Source organism: Mesocricetus auratus, unplaced genomic scaffold, assembly GCF_017639785.1.
Source record: "Mesocricetus auratus isolate SY011 unplaced genomic scaffold, BCM_Maur_2.0 Super-Scaffold_100008, whole genome shotgun sequence".
NCBI classification, from domain to species: domain Eukaryota; kingdom Metazoa; phylum Chordata; class Mammalia; order Rodentia; family Cricetidae; genus Mesocricetus; species Mesocricetus auratus.
In genome coordinates this window covers 77,057,046-77,083,507 of record NW_024429192.1, presented here as the reverse complement: position 1 = coordinate 77,083,507, position 26,462 = coordinate 77,057,046, and the positions used below count along the sequence as shown (strand labels likewise).

Sequence of the window (26,462 nt, the reverse complement as noted above, 5' to 3'; positions counted from 1 at the left end):
AAAAATCTCTTGGCCATGGAATAATAATTTTTAAATTTAGAGATCATGATGGAGAACAAGAATTGGTTTTACAAATGGGAGATTCAATATGCTGATTATTTCCACACATTGTAAATGCTAGTGGTTTGGCTATGTGGATCTTCTTATCAGAAGATATAAACAGTGCTATCAGTTCAACTCAGGTTTTCTCACAATGCCTTGTAGATCCAGCTAAGGCTTTTAGGGGATGAAATCATCACATACTAAATATACGTTATAACCATTACAGGGATGATATAAACTTATTTGTTTGTAGAAGTACAACATTGAAATTCTAAAAGCCATTGCATCACACTGGTAAGCAGTATGGTATGGGTCTTCTCCAGAAATATTGATGAAAAATTTCTGCAGGTTCAAATTGAAGAACTACCAGTGTTCTTTGGCTTTCATATTTGCCACTGAGGAGATCAACAGGAACCCTCATCTTTTACCCAACACATCTCTGGGATTTGATCTCTACAATATCGAAAGAAGTGAATGGGAATTTATCAAGGAAGTGTTCCTTTGGCTCACAGGAATGGGAATCATCACTCCCAACTATACATATAGAAGGGAGAGAAAGGCTGTTGCTCTACTTACAGCATCATGGCTAATTTCTACAAGTGGTGGAAGACTTCTGAATCTCTACAAATATCCACAGGTGAGGGATGTGACTGTGAGTGAGCAAGCAAAGAGTATTGTAATGCATACGTTTTTAGTGTTTTATCATGTAAAGGAGAGAGACCTATCTCTTGTTTATTAAAGAGAAATCAGGCATTTGTTTATGTAACCTCATATACTTTGCTTGCGACAAAGACCAGTAGGTGTTCAGAAAACTCTGTGTCTTGGAAATCTCAGTAAAAGTCTTCAGGAATGAGATAGGATTTTAAAACAACTTGAACAATCCTAAGTGGTGTCTCATGTTTAAGTTTGCTTCCTATATCAATATTTTCATTCTTGTTCCTGATTTGATTCCCTTCAGCTTAGTTTTGGACATTTTGACAGTATCCTGAATGACAGAGGCCAGTTCCCTTATGCCTACCAAGCAGCTCCAAAGGACTCATCTCTGTCACTTGGCATTATCTCTTTGATGCTTCATTTCAGCTGGACCTGGGTGGGGCTGGTCCTCATAGATAACTATAAAGGAAATAAGATTCTATCAGACATGAGTGGAGAGATGTACAGGAATAGAGTGTGCTTAGCATTTGTAAAAATGGTGCAAGAGAACTTGTTTTGTTTTGGCTATTCATCCCTAGAGACTGTCATGGTGATTAAGAAGTCATCTGCAAATGTTGTTATCATTTATGAACACAGGGAATCTTTACATTGCTTAATGCTATGTGGATTGCATATTGTAAAAACATGGAAAGTCTGGGTCATGAATTCAAAGTTTGATATGAGTATCACTTCTGAGCCTTTTATTTTTGATCCATTTCATGGGACTCTCCTTTTTACACATCACCATGATGAGATTTCTGACTTTAAAACTTTTATTCAGGCATATACCCCTTCTAAATATCCAGATGACTATTATCTTAATATTATATGGAATGGTTGGTTCAATTGCTCTTTATCTCTACCTTATTGTAAAGTATCTGGTAACTGTCTACCGAATGCTTCATTGGAATTGATTCCTTCAAATACATGGGAAATGGACATGACTGAAGCAAGTTACAATATATATAATTCCGTGTATGCTGTGGCTCATACTCTCCATGAGATGACTGTGAAACAAGTACAAATGCAACCTCATGGAAACAGGGAGAGGAATATCCATCCCTGGGAGGTAATTTCTCTTCCTGTGTATTTTAACATTAGCACTGTGACTACAAAGTCTTTGTAAAACCACTCAGTGTACTATTGTTCTTTGTGGATGACTTCATCAAAAAAGGACACGTGTTATTTCTTGTCTAAATATTATTGCAGACACATGTCCAAGGAGAATGAGTGGTAGCAATAGGATCAAATGTGTGCGTGTCAATATGTACTTTGAGTTACAACTTGAGTTACTTCTCCAGGTAACATGCTTTTGGGGGAGCTTTCATCATTCAAATCATTAATAACATGTCATTTGCATTTCACATCAGGAAATAAAGTCATTGTGAGATGCTGTTTTATTTGGTTCTGTTGGATGTTTGGGACAAAATTTATCATAAGATTCTACATTCCTTTCAGCTTCATCCCTTTCTCAATAAAATCCAGTTCAAAAATGGTGCTGGACACCATGTTGCATTGGATTACCAAATGAAATTAGATGAAGAGTATGATATTCTCAACTTCTGGAATTGGCCACACGGTCTCAGACAAAATATGAAAGTTGGAACATTTTCTTCAAAAGCTCCACATGGGCACCAACTGATTTTATCTGATCATATGATACAGTGGGCCACAGGATTTTCAGAGGTTTGTTTAATCTTATATCATTGCATTGATCACTATGTAAATAAACATTTGATTCCTAATTTAATGATTTCTGGTTCATTTTTTGTTTTAGTTTTTTATTTAAATTAGAAACAAAATTCTTTTACATGTCAATCCCAGTTCCTTCTCCCTCCCCTCCTACTCTGCCCCTACAGTGACTCCCCTATCCCATCCCCTTTCTACTCCCCAGGGAGAGTAAGGCCTTCCATGGGGGATATTTAAAGTCTGTCACATCATTTGGAGCAGGGCCTAGAACCTCTCCTTTGTGTCCAGGCTAGGAGAGTATCCCTCTATGTGGATTGGGATCCCTGTGTACTAGGAATAAATACCAGAGGCCCCATAGATTAACCAATCCTCCAAACTGGCATCCTCGTTCAGGGGGTCTGTAACAGTCCTATGCTGTTTTTCCAGCTATCAGTCTGGGGTTCATGAGCAACCCCTTGTTGAGGTCATCTGTTTCTGTGGGTTTCTCCAGCCTGGTCTTGACCACTTTGCCTGTCACTCCTCCTTTTCTGCAACTGGATTCCACAGTTCAGCTCAGTGTTTAGCTATGGGTGTCTGCTTCTGCTTCCATCAGCTACTGGATAAACACTCTAGGATGGCATATAAGGCAGTCGTCAATCTCATTGTAAGAGAAGGGCTTTTAAGGTAAGCTCTCTGACTATTGCTAAGATTGTTAGTTGGGGTCAACCATGCAGATCCTGGACATTTCCCTAGTGCTAGATTTCTCTTTAAACCTATAATGTCTCCTTCTATTATTTTAACTCTTTTCTTGCTCTCCTCTATTCTATCCATGACTCCATCTTGCTACTCTCTCTTGTCCTCCTCTCCCTTCCTCTTTTCCTCTTCTATTTCTTCTAACTCCCTATCCCTTCCCCCATACTCCCGATAAGTTCAGGTGATCTTGTGTCTTTCCTCTTCTCTGGAGGACCATGTATGTCTGTCTCTCTTAGGGTCCTCCTTGTTTCCTAGCTTCTCTGGCAGTGTGGATTGTAGGCTGCTACTCTTTTGCTCTAGGTCTAATATTCATATGTGAGTGAGTATATAGAATTTTTGTAGACTAGGTTACCTCACTCAGGATGGCTTCTTCTAGTTCCATACATTTGCCTGTGAATTTCAAGATTCCATTGTTTTTATTTTCTGGTGAGTAATACACCATTGTGTAAATGTACCACATTTTCTCCATCTATTATTCAGTGGAGGGGCATCTAGGTTGCTTCCAGTTTCTGGCTATTACAAATAATGCTTCTACGAACATGGTTGAACAGATTTCCTTGTTGTATGAATGTGCATCTTTTAGGTATATGCCAAACAGTGAGATTGCTGGATCTTGTGGTAGACTGATTCCTCTATTGAGAATTCTCTATTTAGTTGTGTATCTCACTTTTAATTGGATCCTTTGGTGTTTTGGAGACTTGCTTCTTGAGTTCTTTGTAAATCTCCCAGTCAGATGTGAGGTTAGTGAATATCTTTTCCCACTTTCTGGGCTGCCCTTTTGCCGTGTTGACTGTGTCCTTTGCCTTACAAAAGCTTCTCAGTTTCAGGAGGTCCCATTTATTAATTGGTGATCTCACTGTCTGTGCTACTGGCGTTATGGTCAGGAGGCAGTCTCCTGTACCAATTTGTTCAAGGGTATCTCCCACTTTCTCTTCTATCAGGTTCAGTGTGGCTGGATTTATGTTGAGGTCTTTGATCCATTTGAACTTAAGATTTGTGCATGGATAGACATGGATCTATCTGTAGTCTTCTACATGCCAGCCTTCAGTTATGCCAACACCATTTGTTGAAGATGCTTTCTTTATTCCATTGCATAATTTTTAGCTTCTTTGTCAAAAAGAGGTGTTTGTAGGTGTATGAGTCAATATCAGGGTTTTAAATTAGATTCCATTGGTCTACCTGTTTTCTATTTTTGTGCCAATACCAAGCTGTTTTCAGAACTATAGCTCTATAATAGAGCTTGAAGTCAGGAATGTGATGCCTCTGGATGTTCCTTTATTGTACACGGTTGTTTTGGCTATCCTGGATCTTTTGTTTTTCCATATAAAGTTGAGATTTTTTCTTTCAAGGTGTGTGAAGTATTGTGCTGGTATTTTGATGGGTATTGCATTGAATCTGTAGGTTGCTTTTGGCAAGACTGCCATTTTTACTATGTTGATCCTACCTATCCAAGAGCATGGGAGATCTTTCCATTTTCTCGTGTCTTCTTTAATTTCTTTCTTTAAAGACTCAAAGTCCTTGCGATACATGTCTTTCACTTGTTTTGTTTGCTTTACCCCAAGGTATTTTATGTCATTTGTGGCTATTGTAAAGGATGGCATTTCTCTGATTTCTTTCTCAGCCCATTTATCATCTGTATATAATAGGGCTACTGATATTTTGAGTTGGCTTGTATCCTACCACTTTGCTTAAGGTATTCATCAGGTGTAGGAGTTCCTAGGTAGAGTTTTTCAAGTCACTTATGTAAATTATCATATCATCTGCAAATAGTGAAAGCTTGACCTCTTCTTTTCCAATTTGATTCCCCTTGATCTCCTTTGTTGTCTTCTAACTGTAGTTAGAACTTCAAGCACAATATTGAAGAGGTATGGAGAGAGTGGACAGCCTTGTCTTTTCCTGAGTTTAGAGGAATCGTGTTGAGTTTCTCTCCATTTGATTTGATGTTGGCTGTTGGTTTGATGTATATTGGTTTTATTATGTTTAGGTATGTTCCTGTTATCCCTAATCTATCCAAGAACTTTATTATGAAGTGGCGTTGGATTTTGTCAATGGCTTTTTCAGCATCTAGTGAGATGATTATGTGGTTTTTCTTTCTCAGTTTGTTTATATGGTGGAATAAATTGTTGGATTTTTGTATGTTGAACCAACCCTGCATCCTTGGATTGAAGCCTTCTTAATCATGCTGAATGATTTTTTTTCTGATATGTTCTTGGATTTGATTTGCCAGTATTTTATTGAGTATTTTTACATCAATGTTCATATCTATAGTTCTCTATCTTATTTGTGTCTTTGTGTGGCTTAGGCACAAAGGTTATTGAAGCTCATAAAAAGAGCTTGACAATTACCCTTCTGCTTCTATTGTGTGGAATACTTTGAGGAGAATTGGTATTAGGTGTTTTCTTTTTTTTAAATTTGTGGTAGAATTCTGTACTGAAGCATTCTGGCCGTGGGCTCTATTTGGTTGGGAGACTTTCTATGGCTGCTTCTATTTTCTTAGGAATTGTAGGTCTATTTAAATTGCTTATCTGTTTTGGATTTAATTTTGGTAAGTGATACCTATCCGGAAAATTGTCCATTTCCTTTAGAGTTTTGAATTTTTACAAGTATAGGTTTTCAAAGTATGACCTGAAGATTCTCTGGATTTCCTCAATGTCTGTTGTTATTTCCCTGTTTTTATTTCTGATTTTGTTAAATTGTATGTTCTCTCTGCTGTTTGGTTAGTTTGGGTAAAGGCTTGTCTATCTTGTTGATTTTCTTGAAGAAACAACTCTTCATTACATTAATTCTTTGTATTATTTTCCTAGTTTCTACTTTATTGATTTCAGCACTCAATTTGATTATTTCCTGGTGTCTAATCCTCTGAGATGAGTTTGCTTCTTTTTGTTCTAAATATTTCAATTGTGCTGGTAATTTTCTAGTATGACTATTCTCCAGTTTCTTCATGTGGTCACAGTGCTATGAACCTCCCTCTTAGGACTGCTTTCAACGTGTTCCATAAGTTGGCATATGTTCTGTCTTCATTCCCATTGAATTCTAGGAAGTCTTTAATTAATGGGGCAATTGCACATTGTTCAATTTTCATGAGTTTGTAGGGTTTCTGAATTTGTGTTGTTGTTGAATTCTAACTTTAAAGCATAGTGGTTTGATAAGATACAGAGAGTTATTCCAATTGTTTTGTACCTGTTGAGGGTTGCTATGCTGCCAAGTATGTGTTCAGTTTTAGAGATTGTTCCATGTATATTCTTTTGTGATTGGATGTAATGTTCTATAGATAGATGTCTGATAACCCCAATTGTGTCATAACTTCTTTAGTTCCTTTGTTTCTTTGTTAAGTTTCTGTCTTGTGGTTCTGGATAGTGGTGAGAATTGGGTGTTGAAATCTCCCAGTATAAGTGTGTGAGGTTTTATATGTGATTTGAATTTTAGTAATGTTTCTTTTATGAATGTGGATGCCTTTGTATTTGGGGAATCAATGTTCTGAGTTAAGACTTCACCTTCCCACATGTGAAGCAACCTTGTTTCTAATCTAAATTTAAATTTATAAATAAAAAAATTTAAAAAAAGAGGAGTAAAAAAAAAGACTTCACCTTCCCATTTTCCTGAGGAATCTCCATACTGATTTCCAACCATTTATGTATTTTAGGCATGGATCAGGGGAGTGACATCCTACAATCCCACTGACAGTCTGCAAAACAGGAAGAACCCTAGGAGAGATTGCATGGTACTCTAGAGAAGGGGAATGAGCCAAGATCTCCTGAGCAGATTGGGATCATAGGGGAGGGGAGAGGGAGGTTGGAAAAGGAGAGTGGGAAAGGGAGGGGAGAGAAAGACATGGGGGAACAGGAAAGATGAGTCAGGGGAAGAATAGGGGAGAACAGGATGAGAGATACCATAATATAGGGAGCCATTGTAGGTTTGAGGAGAGATCTGGCACTGGTGAGATTACCAGAGATCTACAAGGATGACACCAACTGGCAAAGTAAGCAATATGGGAGAGACTACCTTAAAGGCCCATAATGAGTCTGATGAGTACCTTATACACCATCCTAGAACCTTCATCTCGTGGCTGATGGAAGCAGAGGCAGATACCCACAGTTAAACACTGAACTGAATTCCTGGAACCCAGTGACAGAGAGGGAGGAATGATGAGCAAAGGGGTCAAGACTGGGCTGGTAAAGCCCACAGAAACTGTAAACCTTGGACCCCTAACTGATGGCTGGGAGGCCAGCATGGGACTTATCCAGACCCCTAGAACATGGTTGTCATCCAGGAGGCCTGGCCAATATAGGGGGCCTTGGCTAGTAGATCAGTATTTATCCCTGGCATACAAGTGAACTTTGGATGCATGATCTCTCAGCCTGGACTCTTGGGGAAGTGCCTAGGCCCTGCCCTGACAAAGTGACAGACTCTGGATATCTTCCTGGAGTGCCTTACCCTGCCTGTGGAATGGAGTGGGGATTGGGTGGGGGTTGGGAGGGGTGGGTCGGTGGGTGAAGGGCAGGTGGGGGAGAAGGAGCTGGGATTGACAGGTGAAGCAAACTTGTTGTTAGTTTAAATGAAAAAAATCTTAAAAAAAGAAAAAGAAAAAATAAAGAAACCCAAATTGAGGGAAAACTGGAAATGGAAAAAAAACATTTCACCTTCATGGACTTCTCTCTTGATGAGTATGAAATTACCTCCTTCATCTGTTTTGATTGATTTTAGTTAAAGTCTAATTTGTTAGATATTAGAATTGCTACCCCTGCTTGATTCTTGGGTCCATTCAATTTTAAAATCTTTTCCCCACCCTTAACTTGAGGTACCATCTGTCTTTGAAGTTGAGGTATGTTTCTTGCATGCAACAGAAGGATGTATTCTGTCTTGTCATCCATTCTGTTAGCCTATGTCTTTTTATAGGCCAGTTAAGACCATTAATATGAGATATATTAATGATATTGATTGTTGATTCCTATGTTTTTGGTGGTGGTGGAGTTGTTTGTGAATTTCCACCCCTTTTTTCTTCTGGCTTTTGGTAAATTGGGATTATCTATTGCCTATGTTTTTTCAGGTTGTGGCTAACTTCCTTGGATTGGAATTTTCCTTTAGTACTTTCTGTAGGACTTAATTAGTGGATATGTATTGTTTAAATTTGATTTTGTCATGGAATATCTTGTTTTCTCCATCTAAGTGATTAAATTTTGTGTATAGTAGTCTGGGCTGGCATCCCTGGTCTCTTATTGTTGGTAGAATATCTATCCAGGACCTTCTGGCTTTCAGATTTTTCATGGAAAAAATCAGGTGTAATTTTGATAGGTTTGCCTTCATATGTTACTTGACCTTTTTCCTTAGCTGCTCTTAATATTTTTTCTTTATTCTGTATGTTTGGGGTTTTGATTATAATATGGCAAGGGCTTTTTTGTGTGTGTGTGGTCCATCTATTTGGTGTTTTGTAAGTTTGTTATACTTTCATTGGCATGTCTTTCTTTAGGTTGGGAAAGTTTTCTTCTATGTGTTTGTTGAATATGTTTTCTGCATCTTTGAGGTGGGTTTCTTCATCTATTATTCTTAGGTTTACTCTTTTCACAGTTTCCCACATTCCCTGAATATTTTGTGTTAGGATTTTGTTAGATTTAAGATTTCCTTTGGTCGATGAATCTATTTCTCATAGTGTATCTTCAATACCTGAGATTCTCTCTTCCATCTCTTGTATTCTATTGTTTATGCTTGCATCTGTAGTTCCTGATCATTTACCCAGCTTTTATATTTCCAGAATTCCCTCCATTTGTGTTTTCTTTATTGTCTCTATTTCAGTTTTCAGGTCTTGAACTGTTTTCTTCATCTGTTGATTGTCTTTTCTTGGCTTTCTTTAAGAAATTTGTTGATTTCTTTTATATTTTGGTTTGTTTTTCTTCCATTTCTTTAAGGATTTTCTCATATCATTTTTTAGAGTGTCATTTTCATGAAGTGGTTTTTATGGTCATTCACTTCTGTTCATCTGCAGTGGGATGTTGGGGTCTTGCTCATGTAGACTCCCTAGACTCTAGGGTGTCATACTGGTTTTTCTGTTGTTTAATCTGTTTTTATATTGTCTTCTTCCCATCCCTTCTTTCAGTGGGTGCAGGAGGTATCTCTTCCTCTCCTGTTGTGTACGGGACCAAGTACCCTTCTAGTGGGTGCAAGCAGGTCCAATACTTTAATGGCTGTCCTCTTCCCACGTGGATAGAGAAGGGAGTAGTACTTGGGCCTTGACAATCTCTGGGCTGTCTGGACCACTGGGATGGGTTCCCCAGTGCACAGTCCCCAAGCCTCAGGTGGCTTCAAGCAGGGAAGTGTAAGTTGGGCCAGAAACAGGCCCATGCTTACCTTGTTCTGTGAGTGGAGAAAGGGACTAGGACACTGGCTGTTTCTGGGTGGTCTGGACCCTGCTATGATGGGATACAAAGTATGCAGTACCCAGGCATCAGGTGGCTCTGAGTAGGGTACCAGAACACATGACTCAATAAAAAAAAACAACTGTCAATACGAGGAATCTTTTTTTAGTGTCTTAAACTGGTTAACAGATTATTCATTTTTCCTTCCATTTCTTCAATGAAAAGTATTTCAAATGATAAATTGATTGTATATGTATTATTTTCATCTCTGTCCTGAACCTAACTGTCAAGAGGTTAATTTGACTCAGCAAATAGGAAATATCAGTGCATGGCCACTTGCTCTTTCACTTTATTTGCATATGAAAACCTTTTAGTATGGAGGGCACATTTCAGTTGGTTAATTGTCTTGCTGATGAAAATGAAACAGTTAATCAAGCATTCAAAAACACATGCCAAACAGAAGCAACCTAAGATCACACACTCAATAGGATCGCAGATGTCAAGTATAGTCCATCAAGATTCAGGTAGTCATGGCTGCAGTAGACTGAGAAAGTTACTATCATTGCTTTTCAGTTAGGAAGTAGAGGGGAATACTGCTCTTCCCATTTCTACTTATTTTTCATTCTTTCAAGGACAATAGTCACTGATAATACTACCTACTTTTAGAGTATGTCTTCTTTCTTCATGCACATTATTGCAGATAGTCTCTCATAGAAAGGCCCAAAGTCTTGTTTGCATTATAATTCTGATTCCTTTCAAGCTTACGTCCAAAGAGATATTAAATATCACCTTTATAAAATAGTTTGCTCCCTCTCACCCTTACAAAGCACATAGAAGAAACATTATTGCATTATAGTTGCTTTTCCAGGCATGCATTTAATAATGCAGCTTCCTATTATTTTGTCCTACCTCTTACGCTCCTGCAACTTTCCTGAGATGTGTTGTCATTACATTACTGTTTTAATACATTGAACATTGTAAGGCATACAATATTGAAATAGATGCATCAGTACCATAATCTGCAGTTATAAACATACAAACTTGTGGTATCATTGTTCTAAATTGAAAAATAATCTTTATTATATTAACACTGTCTCTTCCTGAGTATTTTCTCTCATTTATTTAATTCTCAGCTTCCTCGCTCTATGTGCAGTGAGAGTTGTCTTCCTGGATTTCGAAAATCACCCCAGGAATGGGAGCCTAACTGTTGCTATGATTGTGCTCCTTGTCCAGAAAATGAGATTTCCAATGAGACAGGTAAGTGTCAGCCTCACATGGGTATCTCACAGCTCTCCACAGTGTTCTGAGATGTCTAAGCAGAATGAAAGTTCTGTGAAGGAGCAGCAGAGATAAGATAAGCAATATTGCTTCATTTAAAAGGAACAACATTTCTATTCATTATATCATCATTTTAATTTGCTCCCTGGCCATTGAAGTTCATAATTGATCAATGTTGTTTGTTCTCTTTAGGCATTCATCTTTGTAGAAAAGCACTTTTCCATACCAGAGTAGTTTGCTTCATTTTACATAAGCATTTTACACAAAATATAAAGTAAAACTTTCCTATAAATACTTATAGTACTCCTTAATTATTGCATACAATGACTCTACTTTGTATAATGTATAAATGGAAGAATTATTGAATTAAGAGTAGGTGCCTTATAGAATACTGCCTTGTCACAACTAGTTGAAATAGCATCATCCCTTCAATGAATGTTAGTGTTGAGATTAAACCAGACAGAGTTTCACAGTTCTGTTCACAAAACATCTCAAGACTGAAGTGCAAGGATCTGTTTCTCCTGGCAGATATGTGCACAATAGAAGAATCTTATGTTAAAATACATCCAAGGTATATAAAAAGGCACATGGTAATTAGAAGCAGTGAATGTGTGTTACACAAATGCTGAATATATAGAGAGAATTTTCCACTATTAACATTTCTGTCTAATGCAATTGATTCTTCATTTATTAATTTAAATATTTTGAATCAATAAACATTTCCATAAACACTCAGAGATTTAAAAGTTACTGCATGGACACACAATTTTTCTAATAGTGGGGTACCTTTAAAAGTGAGTATTTTAAAATGTGTATTTTATGAATGACTATACAGACCATCAAAAACTCCCTGTGCATATAAATTCTTTGTGCACATAGGTGGCATGGTAAGTTCATGCACATGCTACATGTATACCTTTGAGGAAACTGGAGATAGCAACCTCAAATCCAGAACAGTTGCAGTTCAAGAAGACACTTCAAAACAGTTTCAGAATTAGGCACTAAAAGAGATGTTAAATGTTTTAAAACAGAGAATCTTTCACTTTGATTCATGGTGAATGAGCTGTAGCTGTCTTTGAAAATAACATATTTAACTCTCTATGAAATATTTGGCATTTTATACTTTTGCATTTTACTAAGTAAGACATGGGGTTATGTGTTTGATGAATCCATGCTCCATTAGAATCCAGTAACATGTAAATACATGGGAACTAAAGAGAAGGGACACCTTGAAGGTGAAGAGGCTGCATGAAAGCACACAATGAAAGGTACTCATGAGAGCTTGTTTGGAGATTCTAACAGGGGTGTGCTGCCACATGTACACCCTTGACCAAAGACTAGTCCTCTTCTGTCCTGGGAGTGCTGTCGTCTTTGACCAAGAATAATACTTACAAAGGGATGCACAAGCCATATTTAGGGAGGCAGGCGATTCCCACCCAACCTGCCATATCTGATGAATCAATACTGGCTATTAAATGCATGACAGGTATCTCAGACACACTGCTCTACACCATGCTGTCAAGGAGCATGCTGGGTTGCCTCACTCAGGATGTTTTTCTTTTCTAGTTCCATCCATTTGCTTGCAAATTTCATATTGTCATTGCCTTTTCACATTTAGTAGTACTCTATTGTGCAAGTGTACCACATTTTCTTTATCCACTGTTTGGTTGAGGGGCATATAGGTTGTTTCCAGATTTTGGCTATTATAAATAAGGCTGCTATGAACATAGTTGAGCAAATGTACTTCTGATATGAGTATGCATTCTTTGTGCATATGCCTAAGTGCTACAGTATTTCTGGGTTTTGTGGTAGATTAATTCCCACTTTTTGAGAAACTGACATACTTATTTTCCAATGTGGCTGTACAAGTTTGAATTCTCACTCTCAATGGAGGAGTGTTCTCCTCACTCTCCAAACTCTCCAGAATAATCTGTCATCAGTGCTTTTGTTCTTAGCCATTCTGCCTGGTGTAAGATAGTTTCTCAGAGTTGTTTTGATTTGCATTTCTCTGATGGCTAAAGATGTTGAACAATTCTTTAAGTGTCTGTCAGCCATTTGAGTTTCCTCTGTTAGAAATTCTCTATTTTTAAATTGCATTATATGTATATTGATGTCTAGTTTCTTGAGACTTTGTATATTTTTGGGATCAGTCCTCTGCCAGATGTGGAGCTAGTGGATATCTTTTCCCAATATTCAGGCTGCTGTTTTGTCTTATATACAGTGTCCTTTGCCTTACACAGATTCTCAGTCTCAGGAAGTCCCATTTAGTAATCATTGCTCTGACTATCTATGCTACTGATGTTATATTTAGGAAGTAGTTTTCTGTGACAATGCATTCAAGGATATTCTCTACATCCGCTTTTTAAAATGAATTTTATTTAAATTAGAAATGATCTTGTTTTACGTGCCAATCTTAGTTCCCTCTCCCTTCTATCCTCCCACTACCCCTCAGCTGCCCTCCCATGCCATCCATCATTCACTCCCAAGGGAGGGTGAGACCTTCCATTACAGATCATCAAACTCTGTCAAGTCATTTGGGACAGGGCCTAGGTCCTCTCCCATATATATAGGCTAAGAGAGTATCCCTCCATGGGAAAATGGGCTCCCAAAGTCTGTGTACTAGGATATATCCTAGTTCTACTGCTAGAGGTCCCATAGACTTCCCAGTGCTCCTAGCTGACACCCACGTTCAGGGGGCCTGGTTTCATCCTTTGTTGGTTCCCCAGTTGTCAGACTCGGGTTCATGAGTTCTCACTTGCTCAGGTCAGTTGTTTCTGTGGTTTTTTCAAGCATGGTTTTGACCCTTTTGTTCGTCACTCCTCCTTCTCTGAAACTGGATTCCAGAGTTTGGCTCAGTGCTTAGCTGTGGATCTCTGCTTCTGCTTCCAATAGCTACTGGATGAAGGCTCTAGGAAGGACATTTAAGGTAGCCTCTTCACACACACTCTTCTGTCAGGTCCAGTGTACCTAGATTTATGCTATGGTCTTCGACACATTTAGACTTGAGTTTTGTGCATGGGGATAGACACAGAATTATTGGCATTCTTTTATATGTTGACGTTCAGATATGGCAGTACCATTTGTTGAAGCTGCTTTCTTTTCTTTGTATAATTTTAGCTTCTTTGTCAAAAAGAAGTTGCTTATAGTTGTGTGGATTAATATCAGGGTCTTTGATTCAATTCCATTGGTGCACCTGTCTGGGTTTATGCCAGTACCAAGCCATTTTGTTTACTTTCGCTCTAGAAGAGCTTAAAGTCAGGGATGGTGATGCCTTTGGAAGTTGCTTTATTGTAAGGGGTTGTTTTGGCTATGGTGGGCTATCTTGATTTTATTTTTCACATGAAGTTGAGTATTGTTCATTAAAGATCTGTGACGCACTGTGCTGGGGTTTTGATGGGATTGCATTGAATCTGTAGATTGCTTTTGGTGGGATTGCCATTTTTAGTATGTTGATCCCATGTATCCAAGAGCACGTGAGATCTTTCCATTTTCTGATATCATCTTCAATATCCTTCTTCAAAGACTTAAAGTTCTTTTCATACAGGTCTTTCACTTGTTTGGTTGGGTTACCCCATGATAGTTTATGGTATTTGTGGCTACTGTGAAGTGTGATGTTTATATTTTTTCTCAGCCCATTTATTATCTGTATATAAGAGGGCTACTGCTACTGTTTTCTTTTTTTTAGATAATCTTTTATATCCTCCCACATACCTGAAGGTGTTTGTCAGCTGTATCAGTTCCCTGGTAGAATATTCAGGTCACTTATGTATACTATATCATCTGAAAATAGCAATTTTGACTTATTTCTTTCCAATTTGCATCTGCTTGATCTCCTGCCTTATTGCTCTAGGTAGAACATCAAACACTATATTGAATAGATAAGGGTAGAGTGGAAAGCCTTGTTATTACTGGTTTTAGAGGAATTTCTTTGAGGTTTTAACAATTATTTTGATTTTGGTTATTGAAGTGCTGTATATTGCCCTTATTATGATTAAGTATGTTCTTGTATCCCTCATCTCTCCAAGACCTTTATGATGATGGGGTGGTGGATTTTGTTTAAGGCTTTTTCAGCCTCTAAAGAGATGACCATGAGGTTTATTTTTCTTTCAGTTTCTTTATATGGTGTGTTACAGTGACAGATTTTCGTATGTTTAACCATCCCTGCATGTCTGGGATGAAGCCTCCTTGATCATGTTGGATGATTTTAATGATGTATTCTTGGAGTGTATCAGTGTTAATGAGGGGGACTGGTCTTTAATTCTCATTCTTACTTGTGTTTGGCTTATTTGGGCATCAGGGTAACTACAGTCTCATAAAAAGAGTTGGCAATATTCACTCAGTTTGTATTGTATAGAACAATTGAGGAGTATTGGTATTAGCTCTTCTTTGAAATTCTAGTAGAATTTTGTGCTGAAACCGCGTGTTTCTGGGCTTTTTTGGGGGAGACTTTTGATGACTGCTTCTGTTTTGTTTGGGTTATAGTCCTATGCAGTTTATCTGGCATTGATTTAGTTTTAGTATGTGGTAGCTAACAGAAAGTTGTCCATTTTCTTTAAATTACCTAAGTTTGTAGAGTACAGGTTTCTGAAGTATGACCTGAGTATTCTCTGAATTTTTGCATTGTCTGTTGTTATGTCCCCCTTTTTATTTCTGAATTTGTTCAATTTGGAATTTCTCTCTCTGCCCTTTGGTTAGTTTTAATAAAGCTTGTTTATCTTGTTGATTTCCTCAAGGAAACCATTGTTTGTCTCATTGATTCTTTTTATTTCTTTCTGCTATATTAATTTCAGCCCTAAATTTGGTTATTTCCAGATGTCCTCTCCTCTTGGGTGAGTTTGCTTCTTTTTGTTCTAGAGCTTTCAGGTGTGCTGTTAATTTGCTAGTGGGAGATTCCTCCATTATTGTAGGCACTTTCCTCTTAGAACAGCTGTCACAGTGTTCCATAATTTTGGGTATGCAGTGCATTCATTCTAAGAATATTTTAATTTCTTTCTTTATTTCTTCCTTGATCCAGTGGTGATTCAGTTGCACATGATTCAATTTCTATGAGTATGTGGACTTTCTTCAATTAGTGTTGTTGTTGAATTTTAACTTTAAGACATAATGACTCCGTAAGATACAATATGTTGTTCCAATTTTTCTTTGTATCTGTTGAGGTTTGCTTTGTTATGGAGTATGTGGTCTATTTTAGAGTAGGTTCTATGAAGTACAGAGAAGAATGTATATTCTTCTGTGTTCGAATGAAATGTTCTATAGATATCTCTTAAGCTCACGAGTCATAACATCTGTTAGTTTCTTTATTTCTTTGTTAAGTTTCTGTCTGATAGTCCTGTCCAGAGGTAAGAGTGGGGTGTAAAGTCTCTCACTATTAGTGTGTGGGGATTGGTATATGATTTAAACTTTAGTAATGTTTATTTTAAACATGTGGATGCCCTTATATTTGTGCACATTTGTTCAGAATTGAGGATTTATCCTGATGGATTTTCCCATGATGAATATGAAATGTCCTTCTTCATCTCTGTTAATTTTACTTGGAAGTCTACTGGCTTGTTTCTTAGGTTCATTTCACTGGAAAATCTATTCCCAACCATTTGCTCTAGTTAATGTCTGTCTTTGAAGTTGAGGTATGTCTTTTGTATGCAGCAGAAGGATGGTCCTCTTTTTCTACCCATTGTGTTAGCCTTTGTCTTTTCATAGGTGAAATGGCATCATTATCAGTAAGAGATATTGACCATTGATTGTTGGTTCCTGTTTTTTTGGTTTATTCTTATTCATGTTATTGTGTATGCATTTTAGTTCTTTGGGTTTTGTTGGTATGGGATCATTTGTTGCCTGTGTTGTTTTTGATGTAGCTAACTTAATTGGGTAGGCATTTTCTTTCCAGTACTTTCTGTAGAGCTGGTTTTATGGATAGTTACTGTTGAAAGCTGTTTTTTTTCATGGAGTATCTTCTGTTCACCATCTATTGTGATTGAAAGTTTTTCTGGATATAGTAGCCTTGATTGGCATCCATGCTTTCTTAGTGTCTGCAGAATTTCTGTCCAGAACTTCTTGTTTTCAGAGTTTACATTTAGAATTTGGGTGTTATTAGGATAGTTTTGTATTAATGTGTTACTTGGTCTTTTTCCTTTGCACACTTAATATTTTTTTTATTCTGTATGTTTAATGTTTTGATTATTATGAGGCAAGGGAACTTGTTTTGGTCCAGTCTATTTGGAGTTCTGTAAGCTTCTTTTTAAAAATATTTCTATTTTTATTATTAATTTTAAAATTTAAATTTAAATTAGAAACAAGGTTGCTTCACATGTCAATTCCATGTCCCTCTCCATTTCCCTCCCCTCCTCCTGTGCCCTCCCACCAACCCCATCAATATACCCTCATTTCCCCAGGGAGGGTGAGACCCTCTATGGGGGTGTCCACAGTCTGTCATTTCATCCAGGGAAGGGCCTAGACCCTCCCCTAAGAGTTCAGGGTGAGAGTGCATCTCACATTGTTGGATGGGAGTCCAAAGTCCATTTGTATACCCACTATGAACATAGTGGAACAGATATCCTTGTATGAATGGGCATCTTTTGGATATATTCCTAAGAGTGGAGTTGCTGGGTCTTGTGGTAGACTGATTCCCATTTTCCTGAGGAATCTCCATACTGATTTCCAAAGTGGCTGAACAAGTTGGCACTCCCACCATCAATGGAGGAGTATTCCCCTTTTACCACATCCTCTCCAGCATAAATTGTCATTGGTGTTTTTGATTTTAGACATTCTGACAGGAGTGAGATGGTATCTCAGACTTGTTTTGATTTGCATTTACCTAATGGCTAAGGATGTTGAGCACTTTCTCAAGTGCCTTTCAGCCATTTTAGACTCCTCTATTGAAAATTCTGTATTTAGTTCTGCAGCCTACTTTTTAATTGGATCCTTGGTTTTTTGGAGACTTGCGTCTTGAGTTCTTTGTAAATTTTGGAGATCAGCCCTCTGTCAGATGTGGGGTTAGTGAATATCTTTTCCCAATCAGTGGGTGGTCTTTTTGTGTTGCTGACTTTGTCATTTACCTTACAGAAGCTTCTCAGTTTCAGGAGGTCCAGTTTATTAATTGTTGATCTCACTGTCTGTGCTACTGGTGTTATGCTCAGGAAGCTTTCTCCTGTACCAATTCGTTCAATGGTACCACCTACTTTCTCTTCTAAGAGATTCAGTGTAACTGGATTTATGTTGAGGTCTTTGATCCATTTGGACTTAAGTTTTGTTCATGGCGATAAACATGGATCGATCCGCATTCTTCTACCTGCCAGCTTCCAGTTATGCCAGCACTATTTATTGAGGATGCTTTCTTTGTTCCATTGTATATTTTTAGCTTCTTTGTCAAAGATCAGATGTTCATACACATGCGGGTTAATATCAGGGTTTTTCAATTCAATTCCATTGGTCTACCTTTCTATTTTTGTGTCAATACCAAGCCATTTTCAGGACTATAGCTCTATAATAGAGCTTGAAGTCAGGGATGGTGATGCCTCCGGATGTTGCCTTGTTGAACAGGGTTGTTTTGGCTATCCTGAGTCTTTTGTCTTTCCATACAAAATTGATTATTATTCTTTCAAGGTGTGTGAAGAATTGTGCTGGGATTTTAATGGGGATTGCATTGAATCTGTAGATTGCTTTTGGCAGGATTGCCATTTTACTACGTTGGTCCTACCTATCCAAGAGCATGGGAGATCTTTCCATTTTCTGAGGGCTTCTTTAATTTCTTTCTTTAAAGACTCAAAGTTCTTGCGATACAGGTCTTTCACTTGTTTGGTTAGCATTACCCCAAGGTATTTTATGTTGTTTGTGGCACTTGTAAAGGGTGATGTTTCTCTGATTTCTTCCTCGGTCCTTTTATCGTCTGTATATAGTAGGGCTACTGATTTTCTTGAATTGACCTTGTAGCCTGCCACTTTGCTGAAGGTGTTAATCAGCTCTAAGTGTTCCTTGGAAGAGTTCTTTGGGTCATTTATGTAAACTATCATATCATCTGCAAATAGTGAAAGTTTGACCTCTTCCTTTCCAATTTGTATCCCCTTGATCTCCTTTTGTTGTTCAATGGCTCTAGCTAGAACTTCAAGTACAATATTGAAAAGGTATGGAGAGAGTGGACCGCCTTGTCTTGTTCCTGATTTTAAAGGAATTGCGTTGAGTTTTTGTCCATTTACTTTGATGTTGGCTGTTGGTTTGCTGTATATACCTTTTATCATGTTGAGGTATATTCCTGTTATCCCAGATCTCTCCAAGTTTTTTATCATGAAGGGGTGTTGGATTTTGTCAAAGGCTTTTTCAGCATCTAGTGAGATGATCATGTGATTTTTTTTCAGGTTGTTTATATGGTGGATTACATTGATAGATTTTGGTATGTTGAACCATCCCTGCATCCCTGGGATGAAACCAACTTGATCGTGGTGAATGATTGTTTTGATGTGTTCTTGGATCCAATTTGCCAGTATTTTATTGAGTATTTTTGGATCAATGTTCATGAGGGATATTGGTCTGAAGTTCTCTTTCTTAGTTGTGTTTTTGTGTGGCTTGGAGATCAAGGTTATTGAAACCTCATAGAAAGAGTTTGGCACAGACCCTTCTGCTTCTATTGCGTGGAATACTTTGAGAAGAATTGGTATAAACTCTTCTTTGAATTTCTGGTAGAATTCTGTACCGAGGCCATCTTGACCTGGACTTTTTTTGGTTGGGAGACTTTTGATGACTGCTTCTATTTCCATAGGGGTTATAGGTCTATTTAAATGCTTATCTGTTCTTGATTTAATTTTGGCAAGTGATAGCTCTCCAGGAAGTCGTCCATTTCTTTTAATTTTTTGAATTTTGTGGAGTACAGGGTTTCAAAGATTACCTGATGATCTTCTGAATTTCCTCAGAGTCCTTTTTATGTCCCCCTTTTCATTTCTGATTTTGTTAATTTGCATGTTCACGCTCTGCTGTTTGGTATGTTTGGACAAAGGTTTGTCTATCTTGTTGATTTTCTCAAAGAACCAACTCTTCATTGCATTGATTCTTTGTATTGTTTTCCTGGTTTCTACTTTATTGATTTCATCCCTCAATTTGATTATTTTCTGGCGTCTACTCCTCCTGGGGGAGTTTGCTTCTTTGTGTTCTAGAGCTTTCAGCTGTGCTGTTAATTCTCTAGTATAATTATTCTCCAGTTTCTTCATATAGGCACTTCGTGCTATGAACTTCCCCCGTAGCACTGCTTTCAAAGTGTCCCTTAGGTTTGGGTATATTTTATCTTCATTCTCATTGAATTCTAGGAAGTCTTTAATTTCTTTATTATTTCTTCTTTGACCCAGGCATGATGCAGTTGTGAATTATTCAATTTCCATGAGTTTTTAGGGCTTCTGCAATTTGTGTCGTTGTTGACTTCTAATTTATCACATGGTGGTCTGATAGGATGCATGGAGTTAATCCAATTTTTTTGTAGTTGCTGAGGTTTGATATGTTGCCAAGTATGTGGTTGATTTTTGAGAAGGTTCCATGTGGTGCTGAGAAGAAGATATATTCTTTTTTATGTGGATGAAATGTTCTATAGATGTCTGTTAATCCCAGTTGGGTCATTACTTCTATTAGACCCTTTGCTTCTTTGTTGAGTTTCTGTCTGGTATTCCTGTCTAATGGTGAGAGTGGTGTGTTGAAATCTCCCATTATAAGTGTGTGGAGCTTTATATGTGATTTAAGTTTTAGTAATGTTTCTTTTACGAATGTGGATACCTTTGTATTTGGAGCATAGATGTTCAGGATAGACACTTCATCTTGGTGTATTTTGCCTGTGATGAGTATGTAATAACCTCCTTCATCTCTTTTGATTGATTTTATTTCAAAGTCTAATTTGTTAGGTATTAGGATTGCTACCCCTGCTTGTTTCTTGGGTCCACTTGATTGGAAAAGTTTTTCCCAACCTTTAACTCTCAGGTAATGTCTGTCTTTGAGTGTGAGGTGTGTTTCTTTTCTTTTCTTTTTCTTTTTTTTTGATTTTTTTGGGACAGGATTTCTCTGTATTGTTTTGGAGGTTGTCCTGGAACTTGCTCTGTAGAACAGACTGGTCTCAAACTCACAGAGATCTGCCTGCCTCTGCCTCCCGAGTGCTGGGATAAAAGGCGTGCACCACCAACGCCTGGCTGAGGTGTGTTTCTTGTATGCAGCAGGATGGGTTATGTCTTCGAATCCATTTTGCTAGCCTGTGTCTTTTTATGGGTGAGTTAAGGCCATAAATGTTGAGGGATATTAATGACCATTGATTGCTCATTCTTCTTTGATTTGCAATGGTTGTTGTTGTTGGAATTATGTGTGGAATTTCACCACTTTGTTGTTTTGGCTGTCGGTAGAGTGGGATTCTCTAATGCCTATGTTTTTCTGGTTGTAGTTAACTTCCTTGGGTTGGAGTTTTCCTTCCAAAATTTTGTGTAGGGCTGGGTTAGTGGATATGTATTGCTTGAATCCAGTTTTGTCATGGAATATCTTGTTTTCTCCATCTATAGTGATTGAGAGCTTTGCCGGGTATAGTAGTCTGGGCTGGCATCCATCGTCTCTTAGTGTTGGTACAATGCCTATCCAGGATCTTCTTGCTTTCAGAGTTTCCATCAGGAAGTCAGGTGTAATTCTGATAGGTTTGCCTTTATATGTTACTTGGCCTTTTTCCTTAGCTGCTCTTAATATTCTTTCTTTTTTCTGTATGCTTGGGGTTTTGATTTTTATGTGTCAAGGGGACTTCTTTTGTGATCCACTCTATTTGGTGTTCTGTAAGCTTCTTGTACCTTCATTGGCATGTCTTTCTTAAGGTTGGGAAAGTTTTCTTCTATGATTTTGTTGAATATGTTTTCTGCCCGTTTGAAGTGGTTTTCTTTACCTTCTTCTCTACCTAATATTCTTAGGTTTGGCCTTTTTATGGTGTCCCATATTTACTGGATGTTTTGTGTTAAGGATTTGTTGGACTTAAGATTTTATTTGATTGATGAATCCATTTCTCCCAGTGTATCTTTAATACCTGAGATTCTCTCTTCTTACTCTTGTTCTGTTGGTAATGCTTGTAAAATTTCCATGTTAATCACTATATCTTTATATAAAGTTATATCTATAAATAAAAAGTATGTGTCCATCTTTATTTTGAAATAGCCCCAAACATGTGCGTTTCAATATTGCAGTATGTGTAATCATGTAAAAGGCACATAACTCTTCTGTTTTATTGAAGAGTAATATATATGTGCATACATGTTCATCAGTTACTTTCCATGATGCTTTGACCAAAAACTTGACAAGTTGGCTCTCAGTTTGTGAATACTATGCTCATGTCAACAGGAGCATTAGGGGCTGATCATGTTGCTAATGTAGTTAGGAAGCAGCAAGTGAGATGTATACCGTGAGCTCCACTTGCTTTGTTTGATTCAACTAGTCCCAGGCTTCATGTCATGGAATGGTACCTAAACTCAGAGTGAGTGAGTAAGATCCCCACTGAACATGCCCCCACAGACTCACCAAGATGTTAGTTTTCTGTGTATTTATAAATCACATCAATATTAGTCATTGTAATCAGCATCTTTTATTTTATTAGTTCACACAAAATTAACAAATTTGCTCTATCAGAGGATAAGTTCCCTGAGCAAGAAAGGCCTTTTTCTTATATTTTTGTGTTTTCCTTAAATTTTTTATTTAAACTAAAAATGATCTTAATTTACATACCAATCCCATTTCCCTCTCCCTTCCTCCCACTCCCCCCAAAATGTTCCTATAAAACCCAATACATTCTTCAGGGAGGGTGAGGCCTCCCCTGGGGAGTCATCAAATCTTTCACATCATTTGGGGCAGGACCTAGGCCCTCCCCCATATCTATGTTGATAGTATATCCCCCCATAGGGAATGGGTTCCAAAATGTTAGTTCATGCAATAGGGATAAACACTGGTTTCGCTGCCAGAATCCCCATAAACTGCTCAAGCCACCCAGCTGACATCCAGGTTCAGGGAGACTAGTTCAGTCTTATGCATGTTCCCCAGCTGTCAGTCTGAAATCCATGAGCTCCCACTTGCTTAGGTCATCTATTTCTCTGGGTTTCACCAGCATGGTTTTGACTTGTTTGCTCATTACTCCTTCCTCTCTACAAATTCAGCTCAGTGCTTATCTGTGAATCTCTGCTTCTGCTTCTATCAGCTACTGGGTGAAGGCTCTATGATAGCATTTAAGGTAGTCATTAACGTCAAGCGTTAGTCTAATTTTTGTGGTATCATTCATATGAATATGTCTGTTTAATCTGCTTTTGGTACCAGTAATAAATACTAAAAATGATAACCTTTGCGCTAGCAACATTATGAATTCAATAATTAGTAAATAAGATTTCAAAAAATATATAATGAACTGGATTGTGGTGTCACACACCCTTAATCCCAGCACTGAGGTGACAGAGACATACGAATTTCTGTGAGTTTGATGACAGCTTGGTCTATAGAGTGATTTCCAGGACAGGCTCCAATGCTACAAAGAAAATCTGTCTTGAAAAACCAAATTCAGTTTGAAAATATTGGCTATTTTAACAGAATGAAAATATGGAAGAAAACAATTGATATTTATATCCTGTTAATTTTATATGAATATCACATACTATTACTGGGAAATACCAAAAAGTTACTCTCACAAACTAAGTCTAATGCAAAAGATTTTTATTGCTGGCCATAAGGGGCACGTGCCTCAATTCCATCATTCTAGACACAGAAGCATACATATCTGTGCATAAGTCTAAGGCCAGCCTGATCTAGAGAGTGTGTTACAGGACAGCCAGCACCACACACAAAATTTCTATGTTATAAAACTTAAACTGCTGTACATTTATCTTAAATAACACTTTTCCCTGACAATGACAAAATACTAAACAGTTTCACAGAGGGAAGTTTACATGCTTTTGAAAATTTGCTAATTTTTATTTTGCATGTGCATTTAGAATAGGAATGATCCAGAGAATCCAATAAATGCCATGAAAATAGGTAAATTTTGTCCCAATGACAGGGAACACCATTACAAGGAAGACATTTGAGAACATTTTCCTGGTACTGAGCTCACACAAGCAATTTACACTTGAGATGTTTTACAGGAGGGAGTCTAATGAGAAGTTGGTTTTATGCAACTTAATTCAGTAAGTTATGGCTGTGTAAATAGTTGAAGGTTGTCACTTAAATTCAAACATATCCAAGTACAAAGATAAAGAGAATATAAACTTTCACATTAAGTTTCCCAAAAGACAATGGCCAGAATCAATATGGGATTATTGATTTCAGACCACTTAGGAATTTTCTCTATTGAGGACTAATTTGCTTGAGTCTAAAACACTGAAGGCAAGAGTTGTATGTAACATGCCAGACAGCTGCTGCTGGGAAATAGATTGGGATAAGAGGAAGCCTGAGCATGGACTTAAGGTAATTTTTTTCCTGACCAGATATGGACAATTGTGTGAAGTGTCCAGAAAGTCACTATGCAAATGCACAGCAGAACCACTGCCTTGAGAAAGCTGTGACTTTCTTATCCTATGAAGATCCCTTGGGAAAGGCACTCTCCTGCATGTCCCTGGGGTGCTCTCTTCTCACAGCTGGTGTTTTTGGTGTCTTTGTGAAGCACTACCACACTCCCATTGTCAAGGCCAACAATCGGGCTCTCTCTTGCATCCTGCTCATCACTCTGACCTTCTGCTTTCTCTGTCCCTTGCTCTTCATTGGCCATCCCAACACAGTCACGTGTGTGCTGCAGCAGAGCACATTTGCAGTTTTGTTTACTGTGGCTCTCTCCACAGTCCTGGCTAAAACAATTACTGTGGTTCTGGCCTTCAGGGCCACTGTTCCAGGGAGAATGGTGAGGTGGCTAATGACATCAAGGGTCCCTAACTTCATCATTCCCATCTGTACCCTCATCCAACTTGTGCTCTGTGGAATTTGGCTGAGCATCTCTCCTCCCTTTGTTGACCCAGATGCTCACACTGAACATGGACACATCATCGTTGTGTGCAACAAGGGCTCAGAGTTTGCCTTTCACTGTGTCCTGGGATACCTCTGTTGCTTGGCATTTGGGAGCTACACTATGGCCTACCTCTCCATGAACCTACCTGACACATTCAATGAAGCCAAATTCTTGACATTCAGCATGCTGATGTTCTTCTGTGTGTGGGTCACCTTCCTTCCTGTCTACCACAGCACCAAGGGCAAGGTCATGGTGGTCATGGAAGTCTTTGCTATCTTGGCTTCCAGTGCAGGTCTCCTGGGCTGCATCTTTGCCCCCAAGTGCTACATAATTTTGTTAAGACCAGAAAGGAACTCATTGTGTTGCATGAAGAGCAAAGCACATTGTAGAATAAAATTTTAACATACAACAATTTCATGTGTTTGTAAATCACATAAAAAATCTTTAGAAAAGTTAAATACCATTCCAATATCAGCAATAATGTTGCAGATGCAGGTTATAAGTTTATTGGTTTCATGTGTTGATGAAATCCAGCTTTATGCTCTCATCTTCTCATATATACATTTTTCTCTACATTAGAAGATTATTTTCCATAAATTCATTTTATATCTATTAATAGTAAAGTGGAAAGAAATGAGTTGTATATTATTCTTTACCTTTTCAAAAATTTATAACTTTTCATGTGATGTAACAAACATTTCTATATGTATTGATATGTTTCTAATTTCCTTGATATGTTACATGAATGCATCCTCCTTTCATTTCATGTATACTCTCACTCTGAAGAAAGACACATTTTAAAAGGTACATCAGATCTTGACATGATGGAAATATTTTCCCAACTGATTGCTTAATGTGATACATGCTACAGTAGAAAGAAGCCCAATTTAAAACTTTATATGGCAACCCAAATTCAGATATCAGAAAACTGGGTACTCCAGGTATCAGATAATTATAGGAAGCTTCTATTAAAACTACGAAGAATATCGAGTACCCAGCTGTATCCACATCATCAGAAGTTGGACTCATTGATCTTTCTGTCTATAATGTCTAAATAGTGGTTTGTATATTCCCCTGCACACAATTCTTCATTTTTGATAAACTGATCTACATTCTTCCAACTGAGTATCTATTTTGTGAATCCTGCATATTTATGAATACCCCTTTCTTAAAATTCATCACCATTTCATTAAAGCTATCCAGAGAATAACACTTTTTGATGCTCTCCTTTCTTGTATACTGAAATTTGAATCAATATGTAAGTTTTTCTGTGTTATATATTATGCATATTGCTGTGTCTCACTAATCATTCTGTTCTTAGTACAGAACTACAAACTTACAAAAATAGTGTAGGGGATAAATCATTTCAAGCTGTATATTTAAATTAATAAAAGGCTAGACTCTATCTGTGGTACATCTGTATTCATTTATTCACCTATTCATCTATTTACTTATACTTCTCTAATATTTTACATCCTAAATGCAGGTTCCCCTCATTCCTCTCATTCCACTCCCCTCCTTGCAAACTCACCTCCCTACCAAATCCATTCCTCCTCAATTTCCCTTCAGAAAAGAGCAGGACTAACCAGTAATATCAACCAAATATGGCACATCAATTTGCAGTAGGAGAAGCCATGACCTTTCATATTAAGGCTGAATGTTCCAATCCAGTAGGAGAAGCAGGGTCTCAAAAGTCAGCAAAAGAGTCA

At 37.7% G+C, this 26,462-nt stretch overlaps 1 protein-coding gene across 1 annotated transcript; it reads left to right on the top strand.

Annotated features, from left to right (window-relative positions):
- Positions 1–373: 373 nt before the first annotated feature.
- On the top strand, positions 374–25,155 carry LOC101844685 (vomeronasal type-2 receptor 116-like). Its single transcript, XM_005080042.3, has 5 exons — positions 374–679; positions 1,001–1,804; positions 2,194–2,421; positions 10,640–10,763; positions 24,239–25,155. Exons 1-5 carry the CDS (start codon positions 374–376, stop codon positions 25,153–25,155), a joined length of 2,379 nt encoding a protein of 792 aa, XP_005080099.3.
- The last annotated feature ends 1,307 nt before the right edge of the window (positions 25,156–26,462 follow it).